At 48.5% G+C, this 21,079-nt stretch overlaps 1 protein-coding gene across 3 annotated transcripts in view; it reads left to right on the forward strand.

The window, feature by feature from the left end:
- The first annotated feature begins 9,543 nt into the window (after window positions 1-9,543).
- Pif1 (PIF1 5'-to-3' DNA helicase) overlaps window positions 9,544-21,079 on the forward strand; it is a 26,798-nt gene continuing 15,262 nt past the window's right edge. Inside the window, exons 1-13 of one of the 3 annotated variants that reach the window (XR_007343830.1) lie at window positions 9,544-10,145; window positions 10,811-11,387; window positions 12,584-12,716; window positions 12,807-12,932; window positions 13,053-13,206; window positions 13,310-13,424; window positions 13,505-13,611; window positions 14,867-15,006; window positions 15,307-15,413; window positions 16,171-16,258; window positions 16,398-16,543; window positions 17,395-17,586; window positions 17,973-18,234. Coding sequence is in view for 2 of the 3 variants with exons in the window: in XM_048793076.1 (XP_048649033.1) it covers window positions 10,830-11,387; window positions 12,584-12,716; window positions 12,807-12,932; window positions 13,053-13,206; window positions 13,310-13,424; window positions 13,505-13,611; window positions 14,867-15,006; window positions 15,307-15,413; window positions 16,171-16,258; window positions 16,398-16,543; window positions 17,395-17,586; window positions 17,973-18,032 (1,926 nt within the window). In the remaining variant the exon portion in view is untranslated. Of the gene's footprint in view, window positions 10,146-10,800; window positions 11,388-12,583; window positions 12,717-12,806; window positions 12,933-13,052; window positions 13,207-13,309; window positions 13,425-13,504; window positions 13,612-14,866; window positions 15,007-15,306; window positions 15,414-16,170; window positions 16,259-16,397; window positions 16,544-17,394; window positions 17,587-17,972; window positions 18,577-21,079 lie in introns of those variants that run through there. The other 2 variants (XM_048793076.1, XM_015480548.2) reach the window with 2 other exon arrangements.

Below are 21,079 nucleotides of genomic sequence, written 5' to 3' on the forward strand. Positions count from 1 at the left end.
AGGAGGGGACTTCCGGCCCAGGGGCGGAGGCGAAGGATGCGGGCGGGGCGGGGCGGGGCTGGGGCGGACAGAGAGTGCCCGAAGGGTTAGCGGGCTGTTGTCTTTGAGGTTTCCTGACCGAGTGGGTTGTGGTTGTGGGACTGGACCCAGCTGCCCTGGGAGGCCTAGAAATGAGTGAACAAAGACCTACCTCCTTTCTTCCCAGACGCTGGGGCAGTGGTGATGACCTAGTCCTCTTCTCGCAGAATTCTCTGGGCGGGGCCAGGCCGCGGTCTCTATTCCAAGGGTCATGCAACTGGAAGACCTGGAACCCTTAGGGGTAGTTCTGCCTCTGACTCAGGGGACCCCCAAACGCAATGCTCTCCTGCTCTTCATGGACATCGTGCACCCCCTTTCTGGTTCTCATATCTGAGGGTCGACTCCCCCACCCTCACTCCATCAGCATCTTGCAGTCCTGACATTTACTGGAGAGTGGAACATAGGGACCGGTAGAGAATGGTTTTAGTTAAACCATGTGTGTTTATTTTATGTCGGGAAACAGAGACTCAAAGAGAGAAAGTGCCTGTTTCCCAGCTTCCAGCACCGCCTCAGCTTTTCTAGTCAGCCCTGCCTCACGCCACAGCATAGAGAATTAAGTGCATACGGGATCAATGGTGACCTCCTTTGGCTCTGGCTGCCATAGTAGCAGCTATGCCGGTTGACCAAGTTCCCCTTTCACTCCCTTTTGCTGGCCCTCAGGCTCCCAGGCTATTTGCAGCCCTGCGTGGAAAGGGGCAGCCTGGGGTGCTAGGGCCAAGGGAAAGGAGGTGGGGGGACATTTTCCCCTCATACTTGAGCCTGGGTTCCTTTATCTAGAGGGTGAAGAAAATAGCTTGAGAATCTGGGAAAGTCAGTATATGTGGCAACTTTTTGTAGCTACTACATGGTTTTTCTTCCCTCAGTCTTCAGAGCTGTGCAATGTTGTACCCTGTCACACTGTGCCTGAACACTCAGAAGATCTTCTCTAGAGATTCTGGTTCTACCTGCAGGAGCCAAAGCTCCTGGGAAAATTCATGTTGTTACACAGAAGAAAACTATTTTGGGGTGTGTGGGTGGGGAGAGAGTATTGACAGTGAGGTCAGGTGAATCTGACATCCAACCAATTCTGTTACTTTTGGGAGTGAAAAACCACTCTTGCCTCAGTTTCCCCACCCAGCCCATGCTGGTCTTCTGATTGTTGCTTCCATATGTCATGCATTTATTCAACACAATTATTTTCTTTGCCTTGAATGTCCATCAGGCCCTACACTACTGGAAAATATGGTAGGACTCAGGGTCCCTAAGCATTTTTTTTTCCTTCTTGTACTGGAGACTGAACCCAGGGGTGCTTTACTACTAAGCTCTATCCCCAGCCCATTTTTTCTTATTTTTAATTTTGAGATAGGATCTCACTAAATTGCTGGTCTCAAACTTTCGATTCTCCTGACTCAGCCTCCAAATTGCTGGGATTACAGGCATGTGCCACCATGCCATGCTCCTTAGGCTTTATGGAGAAAGAAAAGCATGTAAACAAATAAGAATAGCATGTGCTAAATATGAAGGTAAATGTATAGAGTAAGGGCACCAAAACTAGGACACTCTAGGCCGAGGGGACAGGTAAGCAATGGCAGGGAGGCATGAAACAACAGCTTAAAGCCTGGCGTGGTGCTCCACACCTGTAATCCCAGCAGGTCAGGAGGCTGAGGCAGAAGAATCTCAAGTTCAAAGCCAGCCTCAGCAAAAGTGAGGTGCTAAGCAACTCAGTGAGACCCTGTCTCTAAATGAAATACAAAATAGGACTGGGGATGTGGCTGAGTGCCCCTGAGTTCAATCCCCAGTACTCCCATACCCACCCCCCACCAAAAATAGCTTGAGTATGTGTGTTCAGGGAAACTTGAATGAAGCAAACATTTCAGTGTAGAAAATATCCTGTAAGTTGTATTGAAACCACATCTTAACCTCAAAACAATGAAAAGTCATTCAAGGTTTTTGGCTGTGGAAGTAAAGGAGCCTGTTTTGCATGTGCACCATTTAATCAATCAACAGAGGTTATGGTGTGACTCTTAAGTGGGAGTGCTTTACAATACCAAAAAAAAAAAAAAAAGTAGGTAAGTATCCAGATAAAACTGAAGTAGATTTATCCTCATTTTATAGAGCAAGAATATAAAACTTGGACTGGAGGAGTAGCTCAGTGGCACAAGGCTTGCCTAACATGTACAAAGTCCTAGGTTTGACCCTTTGTTTTTTAAGAGAGAGAGAATTTTTAATATTTATTTTTCAGTTTTTGGCAGACACAACATCTTTGTTTGTATGTGGTGCTGAGGATCGAACCCGGGCTGCATGCATGCCAGGCGAGCGTGCCACCTCTTGAGCCACATCCCCAGCCCCTAGGTTTGACCTTTAACCTTGCAAAAAAAAAATAATAATAATTTCAAAGCTGTGAAGAACTAAAATAAGGTCACTTGACTGGATTCAAATCCTGCCTGACTCCAGTGTCTGTGCTCCCTACTAAATAATTAGTTTTTATTTTGCTTTTGGTACTGAGGATTTAACCCAAGGGTTCTTTATCACTGAACCACATTCCAAGCCCTTTTTATTTATTTTTTTATTTAGAGACAGGGTCTCACTAAGTTGCTAAGATGCTGAGGCTGGCTTTGAACTTGTGATCCTTCTGCCTCAGCCTCCTGAATTGGGATTACAAGGGTATACCACCATGTCCGGATAAATGACTATTTCGACAGCTTTTTGTGACCAGGTCACCCAAGATCAGGGAGAGCTGATGAACCCTGGGAGAGTGGACAAGTCCTAAGAAGGGTGTTGATAAAGGAGTACAGTGTGTGGTAAGAGCTGGTTCCCAGAGGGCTGAATTGTATTTTAGCAGTGTTAGCTACATAAGAAGGGAGATGGGGGAATTCGGGAAGAAGGAACATTTCACAAAAGGGAGAACCTATAGGACATGGCTTGTTGGGGGAACTGTAGGAGCTTTTGTGTGGTCATAAGCATGGCAGGAAGGAGGGGCAAGTTCTTAAGATGCCACCACAAAGACAGCAGGGTCCAGAGCACAAAGGGCTTTGAGTGCTGACCTTGAGTGCTGACCTCTTGCAAGTAGCAGAGGGCCACTGAAGCTTGAAGCAGTGTGATACAATATCATTTTCATTTTACAGGCTCATTTTCATAACCACTGTGTGGGGAATGGAGTGACTAGGACAAGAGAGAAAGGGAAGCTCATTGACTGGAAGATTGTTCTAGAAAGCCAGTCTGGAAGTGACAGAGCCTGAACTAAGGCAGTGACAATTAGGATGGTAGAGATAGATTCAAGAGTGCCGGGTTTCTGTTCTCGCGACTAAAAGGCTCAGGGGTCACTCCAGATAAACTGGGCTAACTGGGCTGCACAAAATAACCACACAAGACACACAAATACCTTTTTCTTTGGGGTCGCTGTGACGGCTCCTCTGACCTTAAGGGTCCGCAGAAAGAGAGCGAAAGCACGTGCTGACCCCTTTTATTGAGGAGAAGCCATTCAAATGAGGCAAGGGGTCAGGTTTCAGGGGGCTGAGTCTATCTTCATGATGTCCACTGTCAGCAGGTTGACTGACACTTGGGTAGGCCACACCCAAGGGCACAGTAAGAGAAGGGGACACACACAAGGCACTTCCATAGAAGATTCTATCCTAAACAGGGTAAGGGGTTACATTACAAAGGAATAAGTGAGCATAGCTTCACCCACGGGGTTAAGTGCATGGTGCAGCAAGACACACCCATGCACGAGACACCAACCCTCGAACCCAAGAAGGGTGGGAAAAGCTCTGCCACATTTCTGCGACTGAGTGCCTCAGCACCCAGCTAGGGAGTGTAACCCAGTCACGTGTAAGGTTGGTCTCCCACACAAGAGACAGTGAAGAGCTAGGCAGTGGGAAAATTGCACAATTTTAATCCCAGTGACTTGGGAGGCTAAGGCAAGAGGATCAAAAGTCTGAGGCCAGCCTTAGCAACTTGTTGAGAACTTGTCTCAAAATAAAAAATAAAAAGGGCTGGGGATGTAGCTCAGTGGTAAAGTGCCCAGGGTTCAGTCCTAGTATACACACACACACACACACACACACACACACACCAAAAAAAAAAACAACCTCTGAGTACTTCAGCTGAGACCTCAAAAATAAGGAAAAGAGCCACACAAAAAGATGGAGTGCGAGAAGACATCTCATGCAGAGGATAGAGCGAGTGAAAAGACCTGAGGAGTCTGGGGCTGAGATTCACACCTGTGATCTCAGAGATTTCAGAGGCTAAGGCAGGCTTTTATTCTAACCAGGGATTGAATCCAAGGGCACTGAACCACCTCTCCAGTCCTCTTTATTTTTTTTTTTTTTATTTTGAGACAGAGTCTCCCTAGGTTGGTTATAGTCTCACTAAATTGCTGAGAATGGTTTTGATCCTACAATCTTCCCGCATGCACCACCACGCCCAGCTTTTGTTTGTTTTTGAGACACATAAATCCCAGGCTGATTCTTCCTTTATGGTGAAGCCCAGGTAGTGGCACAGGCCTGTAATCCCAGCTACTCCAAAGGCTGAGGAGAGAAGGATCATAAGTTCTAGGCCAGCCTGAGCAGCTTAGGAAGATCCTGTGAAAAATTAAAAAATAAAAAGAGCTGGGAATGTAGTTCAGTGGTAGAGCACCCCTGGGCTCAATCCCCAATGTGGGGGAAGAGGAATGAACAGGTTTTGTGGTGGGTGAAATGTGATGGGTGAAGAAGGAATCAAAGATGAGTAGTTTTTCCACTTGAGCCCCCAAACGGTGGTACCATTTACTGAGATGAAGATGGGAGAAAAATGTGTTTATTGCATTTGGGAAGGGGAGTATTAAAAGTTCTGTTCTGGAAAAAGTGAGTTTGACATACCTGCTGGCATCCACGTAGAAATACCAGAAACACAAGTGGAGATGAGATCTGGAGTTCCAGGGAAAAGGGAAGGCGGGATATGAAATATTGAGAATCATTTCGTAGTTATGGATTTGAAAGAGAGAGAGAGAGAGGGGAGAGAGGGGAGGAGGAAGGGACGGATAGAAAGAGAGAAGGGAGAAAGATCCTTCAAGGAGGGAGTGATCACCTCTGTGAGAGGTTCAACAAAATGACTGTTGGCTGCACGGTGAGGAAGCAGTGCTAGGTGCAGTTGTGCTCGAAGCTGGACGACCGTGAAACAAATATTCTTTCTTTTCAGTCCTCTTCATGACTGTCCTTGTAAGCTTCAGGCTGAAAATGCAGGAGGGCAAAAGCTTGGAGAGAAAGGGTCCTAAGGTGGAGGGAGGGGCTCTTTGAGTATCGTACGATCTCGTCCAGGGCTAATGTCATTGTTGTTTCTACTGAGCCTGGGATTGGATTGAGACCTCCCAGAGAGAGACAACAAATAAAACGTCTGAAAAAAAGCGTTCCGGAGCAGGAAAATTCATAATGAAGAAAACGCACTGACAGCTTATCTAAAAATCATGCTTTGGACTTAGACGAAAGCGAGGGGAGCAGTGTGATATCTTCCTCAGAACTGGTAGCTGCAGCGGTGAAGAGGGAACCCAGTAGACACAGAGAAACACCCAAAGCCTAAAGGAAGGAAGCTCCGCCTGAGACAGGACGACTTCCTCTGGCTCCGCCTCTCTCCTCCAGCCTATAAGGATCCAGAGAACTGGAGGCGGCACTGGGGCAGGGAGGAGGGAGGAGCCCAAGGACCGTTAATCCTCCAGAGAGGCCGCATCTACTTAAGGGCTTGAGTCCCTTAAGGACTCACAGTTGCTGCTCATTGCAAAGCTTGGGTGGGTGTATAGCTACTTTGGAAAAAGGTCTGGCAGAGTCATATAAAACTGAATATTACACCTACTCAACGACCCAGAATTTCTTACCTAGGTATGTATTCAAAAGAAATTAAAGCCTAAACGTGTAGTGCATGCCTGAAATGCCAGCAACTAGGGAGGCTGAGGTAGGAGATTGAAAGTTGGAGGCCAGGCTCAGTAACTTAGAGAGACCCAATCTCAAAATAAAATATACAAAGTATTGGAGATATAACTCAATGGCAAAGGGACCCTGGATTCAATCCCCAGTACAAAAGAAAAAGGAAAAAAAAAAGTTTATAAAAGTCAAAAGAAAAAATGTTATAGGAAAACTTGTGTGGAACTCTCAAGAGCCTCTGTAGAAGCAGGCTGTGGTACTACAGAGGAGGAAAGAGTTGACTGCGAATGCGGTAGGCCTATTTGAGCAGAAGGTAGTGGGAAGAACAAACAGCCTTTTCAAGCCGACTTGGATTCAAAACTCTCACTTTCTGTGAGACTGTATTCGTTTCTTATCACTACTGTTTCTTTCTTTCTTTTTTTTTTTTTTAAGAGAGAGAGGTATTTATTTATTTATTTTTGTTTGTATGTGGTGCTGAGGATCGAACCCGGGCCGCATGCAAACCAGGCGAGCGCGCTACCGCTTGAGCCACATCCCCAGCCCACTACTGTTTCTTTAAAGAATTACTATAGGGCTATAGGGATGGGGGTATAGCTCAGTTGGTAGAGTGCTTGCCTTGCATGCACAAGGCCCTGTATCAGAAAAGAAAAATAAAAAAAGAGGGAGAGAATTACTATAACCCAGGTGCGGTGGAAGGCCTGTGATCCCAGCAGCTCAGCAGGGCAAGAGCAAGGCGCTAAGCAACTCAGTGAGACCCTGTCTCCAAATAAAATACAAAATAGGGCTGGGGATGTGGCTCAGTGGTCGAGTACCCTGAGTTCAATCCCAGGTACCAAAAAAACAAAGAATTACTATGTAGCCAAGCGCGGTGGTGCACACTTGTAAAACCTAAAAGCTCAGGAAGCTGAGGCAGGAGGATGGCAAGTTCAAAGCCAGCTCTCAGCAATTTAGAGAGGCCCTAATCAATTAGGTAAGACCCTGTCTCAAAATAAAATATAAATATAAAAGGGCTGGGGGGTGGCTTAATGGTTAAGCACCCCTGGGTTTAATTTCTGGTAAATTCCAGAAGAAAGAAGGAGAAGGAGGAGAAGAAATGTTTTTTAAACTGGGGATTGAACCCAAGAGTACTTTACTATTGGGCTATATCCCCAGTCCTTTTTATTTTTGAGACAGAGACTCATTAAATTGCTTAGGGCCTTGCTTAGTTGCTGAGGCTGGCCTTGAACTTGTTATCCTCCTGCCTTAGCCTCTGGAGCTAAGAGGCTAAGGCATCGCAGGTGCTATTTCCTCTATTTTCAAAGCCAGCAGTAACAGTAACATATCTCTCTCTGCCTTCCTCCCTCCCTCCCTCCCTCCTTGGTCTTCTTCCTTTGTCAAATCTCTGATTGTCCAGAATAATCCCCATATCTCAATTTCACTTTCTGGTGCTGGGGATTCAGCCCAGGGCCTGGATCATGCTAGTCAGTCACTCTACCACTGAACTACATCCCCAGCCCTTTTAATTTTATTTTGAGACAGGGTCCCACCTAGTTGCCCAAGCTGGCTGGGAAATTGCAATCCTCCTGTGATCACCTTCGGAGTTGGTAGAAATATAGACATGGGCCACCATGCTGGACTCAAAATTATTAGCCACATCTGTAAATTTATTTACTTATACATAAAACCTATGTTGGGCTGGCGTTGTGGCTCAATGGTAGTGCGCTTGCCTAGCAAGCCCAAGGCCCTGGGTTCCATCCTCAGCACCACATAAAAACAAGTAAAGAGGGGCTGGGAATGTGGCTCAAGCAGTAGCGCGCTCGCCTGGTGTGCATGCGGCCCAGTTCGATCCTCAGCACCACATACCAACAAAGATGTTGTGTCAGCCAAAAGCTAAAATGAATATTAAAAAAATTCTCTCTCTCTCTCTTTCTCTCTCTCTCTCTTAAAAAAAAAAGTAAAGGTATTGTGTCCAACTACAACTAAAAAATAAATATTAAAAAAAATAAAACCTATGTCACAGGTACTCGATATGTCAAGAAAACACTGATGAAGAAAATTTTCTAAAAGTTTTGTTAGCTAGGTGTGGTAGTGTTTGCCTGTACTCCAGCAATTTGGGAAGCTGAGGCAGGAAAATCATAAGTTCAAGGCCAGCCTCAGGAAATTAGTGAGGCCCTAGGTAATTTATGGAGACTCTTTCTCAAAATTAAAAGGGGGGTGGGCTGGAAATGTAGCTCAGTAGTAAAGCACCAGCAGTTTCAATCCCCAGTACCAAAAATAGAAAATTTTTTTAAAAAATTTATTATTTTAAGTTTTATTAGGAGCCAGGCACAAGCATAATAATGTGCACCTATAGTCCCAGCTACTAGGGGGCTGAGGGCAGAAGAATGGCTTGAGCTCAGGAGTTTGAGGTTAACATAGCAAGGCCCTGTATCAGAAAAGAAAAATAAAAAAAGCACTGGGGCTATAGCTCAGTTGGTAGAGTGCTCGCCTTGCATGCACAAGGCCCTGGGTTCGATCTCCAGCACCTCCACCAAAATAGAAGAAGAAAGAAAGAAAAAGAAAAAAAAAAGTAGCCTGGTGCGGTGACAGTGGCACATGCCCATCATCCCAGCAGCTCGGGAGGCTGAGGCAGGAGGATCACCAGTTCAAAGCCAGGCTAAGCAACAGCAAGGCACTAAGCAACTCATTGAGACCCTGTCTCTAAATAAAATACAAAAAATAGGGATGATTGTGGCTCAGTGGTCTAGTGCCCTAAGTTCAAACCCTAGTACCAAAAAAGGAAGAAAAGAAAAGTGCTGGCCGCTTAGGTGAATACCTATAATCCTGGCAGCTCCGGAGGATGAGGCAGTAGGAACAGAAATTCAAACCTCAGCAATTTAGCAATTTAGTGAGGCCCTAGGCTACTCAGTGGGAACTCTGTTTCAAAATTAAAAGGAAAAAAAAATGGCTGGGGTTAAGTACCCTGGATTCAACCACACACACACACACACACACACACACACACACAGAAAGAAATATGGGAGCTATCATTATCTGTAAAGTGATGTGGTTGTACTCACCCGTAAAAATCTTTTAGCTTGTCATTCCAAGTTTTGACGAGGCAAAAACGAGAATGAGAATTTAAAAACAAATTCTCAGAGCATCCAGTATAACAAGAGGTTTAAGAATCCCCTGAAGGGCTGGGGTTGTGGCTCAGCGGTAGTGCATGTGCCTGGCAAATGTGAGGCACTGGGTTCAATTCTCAGCACTGCATATAAATAAGTAAAATAAAGGTCTATCAATAACTAAAAAAAAAAATCCCCTGAAGAGTCAGGCTCAGTGGCACACGCCTGTAATCCCATGGGCTCTGAAGGATCACGAATTCAAAAACCAACCTCAGCAAAAGCAACTCTGTGAGAGTTTCTCTCTCTAAGCAAAATACAAAACAGGGCTGGGGATGTGGCTCAGTGATTGAGTGCCCATGAATTCAATCCCCAGTACCCCTCCCCTCCGCCCCCCCACCAAAAAAAAGAATTCCCTGAAGCCTGGGAATCCTTCCTTTTCTTACACCCTTTTGACACCTGGCACAGGTTTCAGAGTTCCTTTCCTATGGGCATCAGCAGGGAGGGAAAGACAAATGACAAAAAAAAAAAAAAAAAGATTCTTAAAAGGGCAGAGAAGGGTGAAGAGTGTTGTGGGGCAGGATAGGGGACTTGGTAAGCCATGGGGTGATTTACTCGGAAGTGAACAATGGTACTGAGTGGAAACAGAGTGAGCCGCAGCGTGTGAGCTAGAGGGAAGAGGGAGGGTGTTGATAGAATAATTCTCAAAACTTCGGAGTTGCATTGTGAGACTAGAGCAGAAGTTCAAGCCAATCAAAGCAGCCAATCAAAGCAGTTTCTGTCTCCTTACACCACGCTCAATCATATACCGGAGGAAGTAGACTGGGGTATCACAAATAACTTTCCTCGGGTGTGCGATTGAGAAGACCCAAGCTTCTGGAAGCCGGAACCAACGAAAGCCCCGCCCCCATGGGCACGCCCACGCTGTTGATTGGCTGAAGGATTTAAAGACCCGACCTGTCATAGGTTGATTTTTCTATCCCAAGTATTTGAAAGTTCCTAGTTTGTCGCCTGTCTGCCGGTTTATTGTTGCGACTGCCCGCACAAGTGAGTTCCTGCTCGACCTTTGAAATGGGAGGCAGAGAATCTGGTTCTTGTGGGGGTCCCCGTCGGGAAGGTACAGATGAGTGGGTCAGACGGAGGGAGCACGGTTTCCGGGTTTTCCGGGACCCCGGGATTTACCTGTGAATTCCTTTGCCAAATATTTTCCACCCCACCCCCACCTTGGAGGTGGGAAACTCCGGGCATTAGAATCACACTGACCGTGAGACCTACTAGTAGTGGGGTTTTATCAAGGGCAAAAAAGTTTGTCTCTCCCAGTCTGTTTTCACTTCTGTAATAGAGACCTGCCTGGCTACCCATAAACCTAACTTGGAAAACAGAAGGCGCACATTTCATGTAAGTCCCCTTCCCATCTCCACACTTGAGACTCCCTTGATTTTCCGAGAGAGGACCATGACGATTACCGTGCTGGTTCTGGGTCTCAAAGCAAAGCAGGCCTTTTTGTCTCATCCTCCTCCGCCGCCCATGCCCCCATGAAATGCGGGGTCCTAGCAGGACAACCGAGGTTTCTCAGTTTCTGATACTTTTGACGCTGTCCCTAGCGTGTATTTCTAGAGTGGGCTTTCGATTAGCCCCAGGGACCTTTTACCGTTTCTAGTGACTTCTTTGTGTTACCAGTGAGAATGTCCATGACCCTGTGTGACAGGGTTCCGGGTTACGGACTCTACCACCTATTATATCCTGAATCTCTGTGACCTCTATGCTCCGGTCTCTTCGCAGACTTGCAGAGGTGGTAGCAATGCTCTCGAGCACCCAGGTGGCGGCAGCGGGAGGTGACCAAGCGGACCTGCGGTGCCGTGTGGCGGTGGAGGAGCTGAGCCCAGGAGGGCAGCCACGGAAACGCCAGACCTTACGCACCGCGGAGCTGAGTCTGGGTCGAAACGAGCGCCGTGAGTTGATGCTGCGGCTGCAGGCTCCGGGACCAGCCGGGCAGCCGCGCTGCTTCCCCCTGCGCGCCGCGCGTCTCTTCACACGGTTCGCCGCGTCGGGGCGCAGTACGTTGAGGCTCCCAGCAGACGCCGTTCCCCTGGCGGGCGCCGTGCAGCTGCTGCTCTCCGACTGCCCCCCAGACCGCCTGCGGCGTTTCTTGCGCATGCTGCGTCTGAAGCTGGCTGCGGACCCGGGTCCCGGGCCTGCCTCCGCCCGCGCGAAGCTGCTCAACCCTCGCCCCCGCGACTTCGTCACCATCAGCCCAGTGCAGCCGGAGGAGCTGCGGCGTGTGGCAGCAACCCGGATTCTGGACACCACGCTGGCCAAGCAGCCGATGGAACCCGGGACTGGAGCCAAGCCCAGCATGGTGAGATCGGGAGAATGGGCACGTCTTTGGGATTGGGTATGCTTAATCATTAGGATGGAAGAGACCAAGGAGGCCCAAGTGTGGGGGACTAGACTGTGGCGATATTCAGGGAACAGCTGTGAGCTCAGAGATGCCATAGATCATGGAGTATGACAGGGTCGTTGGACTCTTCTGTGCTTCCCATATATAAGCCCTGAACCTGAATAAGCAAGAACAGGTAATGAGAGTCCAGATAAGAGAACACCAGAAAAAGCGATTTAAGAAGGCAAAGTAGGGGGCTCAGCGGTAGAGCGCTCGTCTAGCATGAGCGAGGCACTGGGTTCCATCCTCAGCACCACATTAAAAAACAAATAAATAAAATAAAGGTACTGTGTCCAATACAGCTTTAAAAAAATGGAAGGCAAAGTAAATTTAAAAAGAAAAAGAAGAAGGCAAAATAGACCAACGCCTATAATCCCAGCAGTTCTGGAGGCTGAGGCAGGAGGATTGTGAGTACAAAGCCAACCCCAGCAATTTAGCAAGGTCCAAAGTAACTTAGCAAGACCCTGTCTCAAAATAAAACATATTTAAAAGTGGGGGCGGGGGGGCTGAGGATGTGGCTCAGTGATTAAGCATCTGTGGGTTCAAATCCCTTGTACACACATACACACACAAAAAAGGAAAATTAGGAGTATATTAATGTATTTGGGGAGAAGTGAAGCAGTCAGCAGTATCTGGACAGTCAACATTCCCATCAGATGAGGGAAACATGTCTGATGGTCTGACAACCGTTTTTGGACTGGGGCAGGTTGGTTGCTGACCACAGGGTTTTGAGACTAAGCTGGCGAGAAGCTAGAGATGGAACAAGAAGGGGCCTTAGTTGGGCAGGGTTATGTTGGATATTTTGAGGTGAGAATTTTGGAATAGGAGGAGAAGTGAGAAGAAAAGTTGGGTGAGAGAAGCAGCAAGGTGAAGGAACCCAGAGGAGGAAGCTGAAGGAGGATCCAGACCCATACACTGGGGATCTTCAGGGCACGAGGAGAGACCCAGTAGTTACTGGCAAGATCTCCAGGTGAACCAGAGCTGTCCTAGGGTACCAGGGAGTGAAGCCAACCAAGGGAGAAAGCCAACAGTCTGTATTGAACACAGATCAAGAAGGGTGGTAGTAATGTCTGGGGAGGTGGGAGGAGGCTCTGAGACAGCCCTGTCTCCACCAGGAAGCCCCAAGGTGGCCTTTGCCTGTGAAGAAGCTGAGCTTGCTCCCCACCAAGACACAGCTTTCTGAGGAACAGGCTGCAGTGCTGAAGGTTGTCCTAAAAGGCCAGAGCATTTTCTTCACTGGGAGCGCAGGTAGCAGGGGCAGAGTAGGGGTGGAGGGGACAGTGGTGGGGGTGGGGTAGGATGGAAGAACAGGCAGCCCTGACTTTGCCTCCTGTCAAGGGACTGGGAAGTCATATCTGCTGAAGCGGATCCTGGGCTCACTGCCCCCCACAGGCACAGTGGCCACTGCTAGCACTGGGGTGGCAGCCTGCCACATTGGGGGCACTACCCTCCATGCTTTTGCAGGTAAGTGGGAACCCCTGGGGCTTGAGATAAGAGCAAGTCAGACCTCTGGGGTGGAGGGAAAGGAGGGCAGCATTGATGGGGGCTGGGGTCTCAGTTCAGGCTGAGTAGTTTCATTCACAGGCATCGGCTCAGGCAAGGCTCCCCTGGCCCAGTGTGTGGCTCTGGCACAGCGGCCGGGCGTGCGGCAGTCCTGGCTGAACTGCCAGAGGCTGATCATTGATGAGATCTCCATGGTGGAGGCAGACTTGTTTGATAAGCTGGAGGCTGTGGCCAGGTTAGTATATATGGTGAGGGTAGTAACTGAGGCCAGAACCTGGTTATTTCCCAAGTGGAACTGTCTACTTAGCTTTTTTAAAGCACTACCTGCTCCCCTCCAGAGCTGTCCGCCAGCAGAACAAGCCCTTTGGAGGGATCCAGCTCATTATCTGTGGGGACTTCCTGCAGTTGCCACCAGTGACCAAGGGCTCCCAACTCCCTCAGTTCTGCTTCCAGGTACCAGTCACCCCCTGGCCCTGCCCCCCTGGAGTGGTTAGCTGTGTTCCCTGACCCACCCCCACCCTGACCCCAAACAGGCCAAGAGCTGGAAGAGATGTGTGCCAGTGACCCTGGAGCTGACTGAAGTGTGGAGGCAGGCGGACAAGACCTTCATCTCTCTGTTGCAGGCTGTGAGGCTGGGCAGGTAGGCCCTGGCAGGTAGAGAATGGACCATGGGGTGAGGAACCAAGCACAGTGACCCAGGGTAGGGGGAGAGATGCCTGTTCTCAGGAGTAAGTAGTCCACTAAAAGAGGAGTTTTAGGCAGGACACTGGTCAACTCAGGACAAATGGCAGTCGATGACTCCAAAAACATGGTCCCTGCAAGTGATGGGACCCAGCCTCCCTTGGATTTGAATTCCTATCACCCAGCACAAAGGCTGGCATAGAGTAGGTATCAAGAAAGAAAAAAGGATGGACAGATGGACATGCAGGGGTTCAGAAATGTCAACATCCCCATTCCAGATGCAGAAACTGGGTCAAAGAGGTGAAGTGACTCATACAAATTTATGTCCAGTAAGTGGCTGAGCTGGGACTTGAACCCAGATCTGAGTCTTAAAACCCAAGCTCCATCTACTCTGGGACCCTGTAGGGTCAGGGTCAATTAGTAGGGAAGGAAAGGTTATGGACCTGACATCTACCTGCTGAGGTCAAAGTTAAAGTGCTGTACCTATCTTAAGGTGGAAGTAGAAAGGAGGCCAGGAAGGTGAGCAGAGCTGGACCTGGAAAGATAGGTCTGATTGGGATGGGACTCAGGTGGCGGAGAATCTATGCCTGGGGAAACTTTTTGTAGATTTGGGAAGCAGGTGGGGAGGGAGCACAGCACACTCCGACACATATGGGGAAGGCCAAGTGGCAGTGTAGGCAGAGAAGATTCCAAGCTATTCCCATTTGGTGGCTATTGCATCTGGGCCTCCGTGTGAAAAGTGGCTTGACACGAGAGAAGATAGAAATACAGGCTAGCTATTTCATCCAAGACAGCAGGCAAGTGGCTAGAAAATTGTATGTTGGAGGGCCATCTGATGACAGGGTAGCCAGTATTATCTACATCAGTGCCTTGTCCCAGGCCTGCAAACCTCTGGCCTATGTTCACTCCTCATTTCCAGCTTCCTCAGAAACACTTTGGGGTGGGATGTTGGTCAGCTCCTACTGGGGGAACAGACACAGAAAAGGCACTCACATATGATCACAGCTAGCACCCCGACCCCATGCTCATTCTCCATATCTAGGGTCCAAGTGGAAAAAGGACAAACTGGCCAACCTGGGAGCCAGCATATCTGGTCCTGGTACCCTTTTCCAGTCCTCAGGCCTGACCTGTAGCCTGCTGCTCAGGCCATACTGCCCATGTTCCCCACCTCCTCTGGTGTAAGTGAGCTCTGCCTAATAGCCCAGCCCCCACAGGTGCTCTGATGAGGTGACCCGCCAGCTCAGGGCCACAGCTGCCCACAAGATAGGGCGAGACGGAATTGTGGCCACAAGGCTCTGCACCCACCAGGATGACGTGGCCCTCACCAATGAGAAACGGCTGCAGGAGCTGCCAGGTAATTAGAGATCCAGGACTAGGTAAGACCAGCTGGGAGGGGTCATCAGGCAGGTGTGGCCCCCAGGCAGCCTGGGCTTTTAGGATCATTTGGGTATCCAGGGTCTCAACCTCTGTGACCATAAAGGCCCTTACATTTGCAGATGTAACTGTGATCTTAAGAGGTTGGGCAAACTGATTCCAAAGCACCCACTTAGGTCTGAGCGGCCTATCTCCCATACCATGGTCTAATATGTGGTTTTAGAAGCTGAGCCACAAGTCAATGATTCATAATCCTGTTTTTCCATCTCTCTTTTTCCAGGTGAGGTACATAGCTTTGAGGCTATGGATAGCAACCCTGAGTTAGCCAGGACCCTGGATGCCCAGTGTCCTGTTGGTCGGCTCCTTCAGCTAAAGCTGGGGGCCCAGGTGAGTAGGAAACTAGGTCTAGACCCTGGCAATCTGGACTATCTTGTATGAGCCTCCCCAATCCCTCTGCCCAGGCCATTCTGTAGGCAGTGCACCAGCTGTGACCTCACAAAAACCTCCATCTGGTTTCCACCTACCTTTCTACCTTCAGTTTTCCACTGCCCTCCTTGTCTTAACTCCTGGAGGTCCTCCAAGCAATGTCACTTTGGGCAAGTCCGTTCCCTTTGCTGAAGCTCAGTTGCCTTGTTTCTAAAATGGGGGTTGAAACACCTCCCTCCTGGCTGTCTTTAGTCGTGTACCTTATAGATGGCTGAGTCCTCATCCCTCCCATAACAGTGGGGTGAGCAGAATGGGAGACTTTCCTCTGGGCCCAGAGGGTACCCACAGGGAAAACAAAGGCACAGTGTGGCTGAGACCAGGGTGGCAGGAACAAGGGCCATCCCTCAAGATTTGTGGCCCCATAAGAGATCTGATCATTTCTGTAGCCCAGTGATATAGGTGACCTTACAGGCTTTACCTCTTCTTCCTGAGGCAAACTGAGCAAATGTATTCCCCTTTGACACAGGGGAAACTGAGATCCTGGGAATTAAGGCTGTCTGCCCCAGGGGTCAGAATTAGCTGGTGGCAGAGCTGAGGATTGGGACTGGGCACCCTTTGATGATAACCCCCTGCCCTTGGCCTCTGATAGTGACTGCTAGAGTTGATCCAGGTGTAAGGATGGGCCCTTTGCCACTTCTCTAGTCCTCCTTCCCCTCAGGTGATGCTGGTGAAGAATTTAGCTGTGTCCAGGGGCCTGGTGAACGGCGCCCGAGGTGTAGTAGTCGGGTTCGAGACTGAAGGGAGAGGTAAGTGATAGGGAAGGACAGTTGTGCTGTGTGGGTTTGCAGTAGGGCCTGGGGAAAGTGTGGGAGGAAAAGGCCAAAGACCTCTCCTCTCAGCCATGAAGCAGGACTAAAAGGTGGGACTTCTCTGTGCCTTCCTCAGGGCTGCCCCGAGTGCGCTTCCTGTGTGGAGTCACTGAGGTCATCCATGCTGACCGTTGGACAGTTCAGGCCACTGGGGGCCAGCTCCTCAGTCGCCAGCAGCTGCCCCTCCAGCTGGCCTGGGCGATATCCATCCACAAGAGCCAGGTGACCACTCAGTGAGGGAGTGGGGACAGAGCAGGGCACAGAGTAGACAGCATATACCTGGGACATGTTAGGTTGTGTGCCTTGAAGGCCTTATAGCCTATGACCTAAATGGAAAGTTCCAGATCAGGAGTAGAATAAACCTTCTTCCTCACTGTCCTCAGAATAGACCTTTCTTTAGTAGATTTCGCAGCCCTTCTCCAGGGAAGGATATAAGTCACTTCCTCTTTGCTTTTTCCATTTGCTGAGCCACTACCAGATACATGAATCCCTACAAAAACAGTAAGAAGTTGGGTGCTGCGGCTCATGCCTATAATCTCAGTGACTTGGGAGGCAGGAGGATCCCAAGTTCAAGGGCAGCCTCAGCAATTTAGCAGGGACCTAAGCAATTTAGCAAGACCCTATCTCAAAAAATAAAAAGGGCTGGGGATGTGACTCAGTGGTAAAGCACCCCTGGGTTAAAACCCTAGTACAAAAAAAAAACAAAACACCAAACTATATAAAGTACATGTAATTAATAATCATTCCCCTTTCTCAGAGAAGAACACTAAGGGACTAAGGAACTTGTCCAAGGTCACACAGCTAGGGAGTGTCAGAGCCAGGATTCAGTTTCACATCTGGGTGACCTAGAGCCTGAGCTCTTTCCTTTCACCCCCCCCACACACACTTCTTACCCTGAATCCATCCATGTCCCCCTGTATTCAGACCCGTCTGCAGTTAGGCTTTCCCTCTGCTGGAGCCTCTCTGGACTGAGTGAGGAAATCTGGGGGCAGTCACTGGGCTGGTGAAGGATCAGCTCTTGGGTGCAGGGGACTCCAGACTAAACTGTCTCTCTCTGTCTCTCCATCCCCCAGGGCATGTCTCTAGATTGTGTGGAGATCTCTCTGGGACGCGTGTTTGCCAGCGGTCAAGCCTATGTGGCCCTTTCCCGGGCCCGCAGCCTACAGGGCCTGCGTGTACTAGACTTTGACCCCATGGTGGTTCACTGTGACCCCCGTGTGCTGCACTACTATGCCACCCTGCGGCGGAGCAGAGACCTCCATCTGGTAAGAGGGAATCAACCACTGGAGGCTGAGGCAGGAGAATGGCAAGTTTGAGGCCAGCCTGGACAACTTAGCCAGACCCTGTCTCAAATCTTTTTAAAAAGGGCTGGGAGTATATCTCAGTAGTGGAGCACTTGCCTAGCATGCACTGGACCCTGGGTTCAATCCCCAACACTATTAAAAAAAAAAAAAAAAAAAGAGTCACCTAGTGGTGGGCCTGTGACTTTGGCAGGCTGGGACAGAGGGAAGGCCCAATAGAACCCTGGGATGGCAGAGCCCTCTACTGGCTCTTTTGGGGATGGAGGTAGGAGGAAATAAATGCTGGCCCCCCAGGCTATGGCCTAGAGAACAGGAAAAGCTTGTGACTGGCCTTTTTGGCTCTGATTCAGGAGTCTCCAAATGATGAAGATGCAGCCTCGGACCAGGAGAACATGGACCCAAACCTCTGAGCCTCTGCTGTAAAAAGAAGACAAAGAATGATCTCCACAACTTGCAGCTCCCTAGTGGACCAAGGCCCCAAGGAATAACTGGTGGAGGAGACCAGTGTTCCTCTGTCCCTTCTTGGGGGTTCTCAGCCTCCTTGCAGGACTAAAGGAAGAGTGCCTCCCACTCACTTACCAGCTGTGCCACAATTTCTCCTGTTTGTCCTGGGTAAGCTCCTTCCATGATCAGAAGTAACCTTTTTTGTGCCAGTTGGGAATGGGTCCAATGGTGTCAGAGGTCAAAGCTCTCAGCAAGGGATGGACATAGAGCCAAAGAGTCCTGAATGCTTCTCCCTCTAGGTTGCAGAAGAGAGAAGCAGGAAAGACAGAGGCTTAAGGGAGCAGCATCAGGCCTCTCCAGCTGGGACTGCCTTAGTCCATTTTGTATTGTTATAACAAAATACCTAAGGGTGAGATACTTCATAAAGAAAAGAGGTTTGTTGGTGGACATGATAGTGCACACCTATAATCCCAGTGACTCTGGAAGCTGAAGTAGGAGGATTGCAAGTTCAAGGCCAGCCTCAGCAACTAAGCAAGACCCTAAGCAATTTAGCAAAACCCTGTCTCAAAATAAGAAAAACTTTAAAAGGGGGTAGGGATGTGGCTCAGTGGTTAAGCACCCCAGGTTCAATCTCTAGTAGCAAAAAAAAAAAAGAAAGAAAGAAAGGAAGGAAGGAAGGAAGGAAGAAAAAGAGAGAGAGAGGGAGGTTTGTTTAACCCACAGTTCTGGGGGCTCAAGAGCATGTAGCCAGCATCCACTCAGCTCTGGTGTGTCCTCATGGCAGATGGTATCAAATGGCAGAAGCACACATGATCATATGGCATGTGAAACAAGAAGCAAGAGATGGTCCAGGTGAGGTGGGCACCTATAATCTCAGGGACTCAGGAGGCTGACCTAGCACCTGGATTGTGTGGAGATCTCTCTAGGCCGTGTGTTTGCTAGTAGTCAAGCCTGTGTCATGTTTCCCAGGCCTACAGGATGATCGCAAATTCGAGGCCAGCTTCAGCAACTTGGCAACACCCTGTCTCAAAAGATAAAAAAAAAAAAAAAGGACTGAAGGTATGGCTCAATGGTAAAGCACTCCTGGGTTCAACCCCAGTACCAAAAAATTAAAAAATGAAAAAAGAAGATGAAGCCAGAAATGGGGAAGGGTCTGGCTTGCTCTTTTCATAACAACTGCTCTGGACAGAACTAATCCCCTCCTTCCACACCTGATACTCCTGTAGGACAGCATTAATTTACTGTGTGAGGACAGTGCCCCCATGACTTAATTACCTTCTGTTGGACCTCACAACTTAAAGATTTAAAGGTTACATCACCTCAGTACCACCACACTGGAGACCAAACTTCCAGTATATAAATCTGGAGAGGACCTGGAGGAGACTCACACCAGGTACAGGACCAAGAGAGAGAACAAACCTGAGTTATCCTACAGCTGGGGTCAGCCTAGCACAACCCAGAGCAAACAACCTTCTGAGCCTAACCTGAGAACACATGCTGCAAACGTGTGCCCATGTTTTATATATTATATACATGGGCACATATGTTATATATATACATATATTAATTTTAGTTGTAGATGGATATTGTAGTTACAATTTTATTTATTTTTATCTTTATGTGGTGCTGAAAATTGAACCCAGTACCTCATGTGGTAGGCAAGCACTCTACCACTGGAGCCACAACCCCAGCCTCCTGTGTGCCCATATCTTAAGCTGCTTTTTTTTTTGGGGGGGGGGATAGTGTTCTGGGGCACTGAAATGATTGTTCCCAGGTTGTATTTATTTAGGACAAATAAACCTGTGATTGTGTAAGCTCTGCACCTCCTGTCTCATTTCCCACCACTGTGAACATGCACACAGAGGTGTTTGCTCACGTCACAAGGGCCATGATCACAGTATTTGTATGTGAAGTTTTGTTAATATCATTGGTCATTTGGGAAGCTGAGTTATTTGAGGCTGGTGACTAACAATAAAATGACAAAATGAATCACCATCACCCAGTAGTCAGACAGGAACACACTACAGCATATCTGTTTGGGCCCTGCTAGAACTCTGGATTTATATCCTGATGGGGAAAAAGTCATCAGTAAACTACCTGCAGTTCATGAAGAAGCATGATGGAAGCTGCTCAGGGGTCTTCACAGGCTAGCTAGAACTGGTGCGGTTCTCTGCTTATGAAAGAAAAGTATCAATTCTGGGTGGAAAATATGGGCTATAATAGAAGCATGCATCAGCCACTAGAAGTGTCTTTCACTAGTAAAAGAGAGCAATAGCTACTTAAGTGTAAAATCACCACTAGGCATGGTGGTGCACACCTATAATCCCAGTGGCTCAGGAGGCTGAGGCAGATGGATCCAAGTTTAAAGCTAGCCTTAGCAACTTAGTGAGGTCCTGTCTCTAAATAAAATATATAAAAGGGCTGGGAATGTGGCTCAGTGGTTAAGCACCCATGGGTTCAATCTCAGGTACCAAAGAAAAGTAAATTTACCAATGATGGGAGAAGTAGAGAATAATAAAATCATGTTGGTTGCTGGAAGCCACAAAATCTAGGTGCTCAGAGGCTCTTATTGCTGTCTCCCAAAAGCCGGCAGGGGCCAGGTACAGTGGCACATGCCTGTAATCCCAGCAGCTTCAGAGGCTAAGGCAGGAGGATAGAGAGTTCAAAGCCAGCCTCAGCAACTTAATGAGGCCCTAAGCAACTCAGTGAGATCCTGTCTCTAAATAAAATACAAAATGTGGCTGGGGATGTGGATCAGTGATTAGATGCCCCTGAGTTCAATCCCTGGTACTGGCCCACACACACACAAAAAAAAAAGAGCCAGCAGAGGTCCTAGTACACAGAGGGTAGGTGCTGAGGAAGTGACTGGCTAAATGGTGGAGGCTACTGACATGGGGGCTCAGTGCTGTGGTGGTTCAGAGAGGTTATAGGGCTCCTACCTTACTGGAAGTTCTGTGGAAGGAGTAGGGCAAAGCCCATGGGAATGACCGATGGTTTTAGCTCAGGAGACAGA

This window comes from Marmota marmota, unplaced genomic scaffold (genome assembly GCF_001458135.2).
Source record: "Marmota marmota marmota unplaced genomic scaffold, marMar, whole genome shotgun sequence".
In the NCBI taxonomy this organism is placed as follows: Eukaryota; Metazoa; Chordata; class Mammalia; order Rodentia; family Sciuridae; genus Marmota; species Marmota marmota.